Source organism: Corylus avellana, chromosome ca4 (assembly GCF_901000735.1).
Source record: "Corylus avellana chromosome ca4, CavTom2PMs-1.0".
Taxonomy (NCBI): Eukaryota; Viridiplantae; Streptophyta; class Magnoliopsida; order Fagales; family Betulaceae; genus Corylus; species Corylus avellana.
Window position 1 is genome coordinate 14,584,753 of NC_081544.1, and position 7,335 is coordinate 14,592,087.

General features: G+C 35.1%; 1 protein-coding gene across 1 annotated transcript; it reads left to right on the top strand.

Moving 5' to 3' along the window:
• The first annotated feature begins 2,852 nt into the window (after positions 1 to 2,852).
• Positions 2,853 to 4,122, top strand: LOC132179615 (NAC domain-containing protein 104). Its single transcript, XM_059592358.1, has 3 exons — positions 2,853 to 3,208; positions 3,303 to 3,583; positions 3,734 to 4,122. The coding sequence occupies exons 1-3, from the start codon at positions 3,046 to 3,048 to the stop codon at positions 3,863 to 3,865; spliced, it is 576 nt and encodes a 191-aa protein (XP_059448341.1). The 5' UTR covers positions 2,853 to 3,045; the 3' UTR covers positions 3,866 to 4,122.
• The last annotated feature ends 3,213 nt before the right edge of the window (positions 4,123 to 7,335 follow it).

Here is a 7,335-nt window from a genome sequence, read left to right on the forward strand (position 1 = left end):
GCGACGATGGTGGCCTGTGGCAAAAGCAGCAGAGGCGGAACGACCGAAACTTTGGGCGGCGCGCGGAGGTGCGTCAGACATGATATGGAGGCATTCTTGGCGGATATGGGATGACCGGCGATGGATCTATGGAACAATCTGGCAACTTGGCTGATCAAGTAGACGTGGTGGCGCGTGGATAACACTGCTGCAACTTTAGGAGGCGCATGGAGGCACGTGCGGCTGCGGGTGGTGATGGGTGTTCAACAAATCGATGGATCTATACCTTGCAAGCTTGATTCTGAGATTATTTTTCCAAATTGTGCTGCATTGAAGGCGTGGAAGAGACTGACAAGAAAGATGGAGAGCTTGGCAATGCACGGACAATCAGAATAGTGAGATCGTCGGAGAGAATGCCGAAAAACGTCAATGACGTTTTTAGAGGCCACAAGAAAGTTTCTCTGATACCGTATTAAATATATAGCTTTAATACCATGTTGAAATAATGATGATGTGGAATATTGTAGCGGAAGCAAAAGAAAGAATGAACACAAAAAACTTACGGGTGGTTCGGTGTTAGATGCCTACATCCACCACTAAGAATACCCCTAAGGGCTACATTGTGCTCATTAACTTCATTTGTCTACAATACAAAGGTCTCTATTAATAGGGTAGTGTCTACATACAAGTTTAGTAATTAAATCTCTTTGATTTGATTACAATCTCAATATTTGATTACAATCAACCCATAAATAGAGAATATTTCAATATCAACCTAATTATGGAATATACGAAAAATATTATATATTTTCCATAGATTCTAACACCAACCATTATTTATACTACTTAGATCACATTAAAAAAAATGTCTTAAAATCTTTCCACAACTCCAAATTTCAAACCCTAGCACAAATTCTAGTTTGATCAAAACCTCACACTTTTTCATTCCAACTTATTTTGGGCGTCATAATGGCATCTTTAAACATTTTATTCCAACACCATGCAAGCTTAGACTCATCATAACGTTACAAAACCCTAGTTTCCACATTTCCACAATAACAACATAACTACATCGACATCACAACTAACGTTTCTACCTAACTAACAACTTTCATGAATAAAGAGAGGGTGAGAATTTATACTTTCCTCAAGTACATCTTTTTGAATACCTTCTTCTTTTCTCACCGAAACCTCACTCTTCTTCCAAAATCATTGTATTTCTCATTCTCACAAAAACTTCCTAACATTTTTAAATGAAATGAATGAAACTAATGAAGTTTTCTTCGGCCATTAAAGCCATTAAAAAGCCATTACAGGTTGGTGTAGATGAATTTTGCTCAATAAAGCTTAAGGCTCAGTCGATCAAGTTATGCCATCTCAGGTATCAATCTGTTGACACGTGCTTGGTCGATCATGCTTGGACCTTGATCAACCGAGACATCATCATGTTCAATAAATGTGAGTCAAATATGCCGTTTCATAGAGCTTAGTCTATCGAGTTATTCCCTCGATTGATCGAGCCTCATTTGAACTATTGATTTTTTATGCCAAAATCTAATTTTTGACATGTTTACCCTAACTCGGTCGATCGAGCTTGGCTTTGGGTCAATCGAGCTTGCACAGAAAAACCTAAGCTTTGTGTTTTTGAATCCGTTCTTTGTATCGTTTTGTGCTATCACTACTGGGCCCTTCAGTACTTATCCTATCATAGCTTTCGGTGTATATTTTATGCATTTTCCCTTAAGTTTTAATATTTAATAATGTATGTCTTACTTTCTGAGTGTTACAAAAAGGTTTTGGATTCGAATCTTAACTCTATATATAGTATGTCCCCATTAGAATTTTTTTATTTCATTTGTTGTGCCTCACTTGTTGAGGGATAGTTTGAGCCTATATGTGAGGGGGAGTCTTAAAGTATTAATTAAATGATTAAATTCTGTCTTTTTTATTGGTTTAAATTTTTAAGATAAGTAATGATTTAACAATATATAGTGATCATTTCTTTTTTAGTGAGAAGTTAAATATTGATATGAAAATTACTAGTTGATTTCCTCTAATGTACGTATTATATTAATATGAAACTACTAAATCTTCATAGAAATACAAATAACAATTAACTATCACATTATAGTGATATAACAATCTTCAGATTATGAATTAATAGTTCACATTAATGGTATAATATATACATATATAAACATCACTTGTCGTAAGAACATAAATATATAATAAACATGTTTGATTTAATATATAAGATCATAATATGGTAAAAAATTGTCTTTGAATTATAGAGTAGATAAAAGATATAATTAATTGATAAGAAAAGAAAATATAGTATGTTGGATCTGAAATGCATGTCGAGCTCTCACTCTAACATTGATTACAACTTTGGGGGAGATGGGGGAAAAAGAAGGAAAGAAAAGGTAGTCCCAAGCTATTTAATACTAAAATTATGATTATCATTATTGGTATACCGGCACACTCCTTAAGAGGTGGGGCACCCAGTTGAATATGGTCCATGACCAAACCCATATTTCCATGTGTGCCACGTGGATGAGGCATGTCGATGATCTAAGCATGAAGTGTGATGATGACCCACACATTATCAAATAAATTAATTAATTAATTAAATAAAAAAAGAAAATATATAAATTGGAAAGAAGTGAATGAATCTGACACCCTCTCCTGCTTCCTCTTATATTACACCAATTGATCCCGTTATTTGGAAATTTATCTTTATCTTATATAACATGCTTTCCGTTATTCCGTTGCCCCGCCGCCTTGAAGAGAAGAGAAGCACCCATTTTAATTCTTTTGAAATTAAACTCAAACGTCTCTTCCTTCCCCCATATGTGATTTCTGATCATACCCCACCTTCTATCTCACGTCAGTCTCTCTCTCTCTCTCTCTATATATATATATATATATAAGCAATATCATCCATAGCCAAAACCAACCTTCTAAGTTAGGACTTAGAACACCATCCCATTCTACCTTTTTCTTCTTCTTCGATCGATCTGCCTCCATTTCTTATAAGTATTTATATATATACATATATATTGATTGATGGGAGATAACAATGTCAACCTACCCCCCGGTTTCCGATTCTACCCTACAGACGAAGAGCTTGTAGTTCATTTCCTTCATCGTAAGGCCACTCTCTTACCCTGCCACCCAGATGTCATTCCCGATCTTGGTCTCTATCCGTATGATCCATGGCAACTTGATGGTATATATATACACATTCTGTTCTTTTCTTCTTTCTCATTTCTTTAATTCTTACTATAAATAGAAACTATTTTGGAGTTATATATAATTTGTAGGGAAAGCTTTGGCGGAGGGTAACAAGTGGTACTTCTACAGCCGGACGACGCAAAATAGAATGACAAGTAACGGCTACTGGAAGGCAATGGGCATTGAGGAACCGGTCATCAGTAGCTCTGGCAACAACGTTGGTGTCAAGAAATCTTTTGTGTTTTGTGTCGGGGATGCTCCTTCCGGCATCAAAACCAACTGGACAATGCAAGAATATGGTCTCTCAGATTCCGCTGCTTCTTCCACCTCTACTACTAGATCATCCAAAAGAAGGGGCCATTCAAAAATAGTTAACTACTTTTACTTGTTTGACTTTTTAAATTCTTATAAGTCCAATTTCATCCCTTTTTCCAGCTAGCCAGCCTCATGGGCCGGTGTTGCATATATAGATGTGACTTGTGTTATTTATGAAATATGTTGCTGTGAATTTGGCTTGCAGGATTATAGTAAATGGGTAATCTGCCGAGTGTATGAGCGTAACGAAGATGACGACGGAGGAGCAGAGCTGTCATGCTTGGACGAAGTTTTCTTATCATTGGATGATCTGGATGAGATTAGTTTGCCAAATTAGGATCCTATAACAGTGATCCAAGTGGCGGTCCGTCTTATAATGCTTTTATCCAAATGTACAACTTCATTAATTAATTATTGCAAATTAGTGAAATCATATGTATCTAAATACCATTCGCACTTCAAGTGGCCGGCATCATCTTTTATATTTTTGGCTTCACTACAAGATACAATGCCCTCTTTAATTTTAATCCCTCGCTCTTTGTCCTATGATGAAAGTTTTGAACTATGTTGCGAGAATAAATTATTTAAGCTCCACTCAAGATTGACTCTATCAATGACCTTTAAGGTTAATTCAATTGATTGAGGATCACGTCTCATGAAGTGAAGGTCACATATTCGAATCGCCTTCCCCATCTATCTCACTTGATTAATCATATATAAAAAATAATAATAATAATAAAAAAAAAAATGACTCCATCAGGTATTACTCAGATAATCTATTGTTTGAATCCGGACTTTATGCATCAAGTTTGCTAGCAATTTGAATCAATTTATTATTGTCATAACAAAATCAATCGATGTTCTTGAGATTAATTTATGGTAAGAGACTATAATCTATATAGTCAAGAATAGCTTCTATAAAGATCTGCACAAATCAGGTTATTGTGCCCTCCAATAAGAGAATGGCGCATAGGCATGGAACACAAAAACTAAAAAAAGATGAAAACACTAGATTATTTGCTATATATTCTCTTCAACATTCATCTTCCAAACTCCAAAATCCTTCATTCCCCAATTCTAAACGCCAAGGAAGTTAAACCATTTATTTCACTTAGTTTTGTCGACGGCTATGAATGGCTTCCAAACTCGTGAATAATCCCCTCTTTAAGAGCTCATACATATGAAAAGCGCATTAGCAAAGTAGGCAACTGCAAAATTCTTATTACCTTTAACATCTATGAAACGTCTTTCTCATCTCTCTTCAGATCATGCAACAAGTGTAGGGCTTGCTTGCGAACCTCTTCTCAAATCATGTAACCCTTAGGTATTTTGGTTGCTTTGATTTCTATTGTGTTGGAATTGGGGGAATGAGGATTCTGGAGTTTAGAAGATGATTGTGGAAGAGAATAGTAAATAATTTGTTTTTTTTTTTTTTTTTCAGTTTTTGTGTCTATACTTATGTGTGATTCTCTTATTGGAAGGTACAAAGAACCTAATTTACATTTAGTCCTTGTAAAATTATTCTCTTATATAATGATCTTATATTCAAAAGCTAAACAGTCTCGCACTCTAATTTCAAAGACAAAAATAACATCACTCTACAGCACTCCAATAAAACAATTCTTTGTCGATTAGTTTGATAACGAATTCCAGATTATTATTACTTTTTTTTAAAAAAAAATATTGCATAAGTAACGTTGAGCTTATGATTCTTAATTGCACAAGATCGATTTAAAAAAATTAAAAAAATAAAAATCGTAAGATCTATGTTCAGTCCTTTCGTCATGTGTCAGCAGTTGACTTCTGTTGCATGGAAGTCTGTGCACTCGAAAGTTTTTTTTTTTTTTTTTTTTTTGTTCTGTCTACTTTTCTTGGGATTGTTGCGTGAAGGGATTATTGAGATAAAGAGAGAGGAAGGATGCAAATCTGTGCACTCGAGAGCTTTGTAAGTGTTTTTTGTCTGGTTCCTTTTGTTGGGGTTGTCACGTGCGAGGAAGACGTGGAGCCCAGAGAGCACTGTAATGGAAGCTTTGCATCTCTCTCTCTGCCCTTTTTCTACTTATGATGTTATGTGATAATTGTCGTGTCACGGAGTGAAGGAACCAATTTTTTTATGGGTGCCTGCTGGCTGCTGAGGGCAGCAATGAGTCACATATGATGGAAGCATACTTCCACACGCGTTCCAATCGCTACACGAGTAGCCTGCACCTTCTTCTTTCTTTCTTTTTGGATTTAGGCCTATAAATCCTATATGAATTTGACATTATTCAATATATATATTATTTTAGAAAATTAAGTTATAATTCATTTCCATAAAATTGTGATTGTATTCACCTACCACATCTTTCTATAAATATGAATAATTGTATTGTAAAAATTGATAAACGCCGAATATTGCACATTTAAGTCATTTAACTCGCATTTGTCAATTCCTTAACATTATTATTTGTTTTATTTTGTGTTGTTTTAGTGTTTTCAGGTGTTTAATAAAGATATAATAAATAACATTGATTTTTGGCTTAAAACGCACTTTGAGAAGCTACTGTCAGCACTGGGATCACGCCCACTCAGCCCTAGGCTCGAGCACGCAAGTCATGCTCTCAAGCGCAAAACCAAGGCTCAAGTGCCTTCTCGCCTAAGCTCAAGCACATTCCCCTTGGCCTCGAGCGCACTTGGCCTTACAGAACGCAGAAAAAGCTCCAAATTCACATGGGAAAGGGACTTTAGTCTCCTAGTCCAAGTAAGAGATTGTCTACGATTTTTATAGGATTCGTAGGGCTCCTAGGGTTATTCAATTCCGATAAATAGGCTTCTAAGCCTTGAAGAAATATGTGCTTAGTTTTAGATAGAAATTATCTTCTTGGAGGCTTGGAGAGTTGAAGAGAACAAAAACATGGCAGGAGGCTATCCCAGCACTAGGATGAGCAACTAATTCGTAATAAAGCGTTGATGTAGCCTTTTCCGAGTAACAATAGTTTAATTGTATTTTAATTTGGGTTTTTCTATATGCATGATGGTTGTATAGCTGTGAGAATTGATCTTAATGTTTTTTTATATTCAATTATTATGAAATTCTTCTCTTGTTTTAGAAAGTCTTTTATATTGATTGAACTCAATCCTTTATATTTTCTATGATTATATGAATGACTGTTATACAACGGTTTTAAATGGTACATGATCAATAGGATTTGATAGGCCATGCTTATGGAGACGAATTGTACTACACCCTAGTTTAGTGTAATTTAGGTAGACAGTTCGTGCCAACCGAAAATGAGTTATACTTATTGATTGATTGTGTGTAGCCTATTAAGGAATTAGATAATCCATACCTAAGGAAGACGAATCGTACAGCATCTTAGTAGTTAGGTGGACAGTCTGTGCCAACCAAATATGGATTATACTTATTTCTTAATAATGATAATTTCTTGACTACTCGAGTGAGACGATGAATTTCCCTTATTAATTTAAGATTGACCATTGTTATGCGGTTAGTGGTGAAATCAACCCCTTATTCTATCTCTCATATTATTCGTCTTTACTTTTACTTTTATGTATTTAGTTTAAAAACAAAACAAATCAACTATATTTTAAATTGAGTTATATTTAATCTTGAAAAGCTTGATAACAATATCCACGCAGTCCTTTATGTTCGACACCCTCAATATAGCTATATCCTACAAGGATTTGTTCTATTTCGAGTGGTATTTTTATTATTGATATTTTTGCACACAAAAAGACCACATCAATTTTTAGCACCATTGTTGGGAACTGCTTTCATTGTTAAGTTTTAACGATTAAATCTACCTT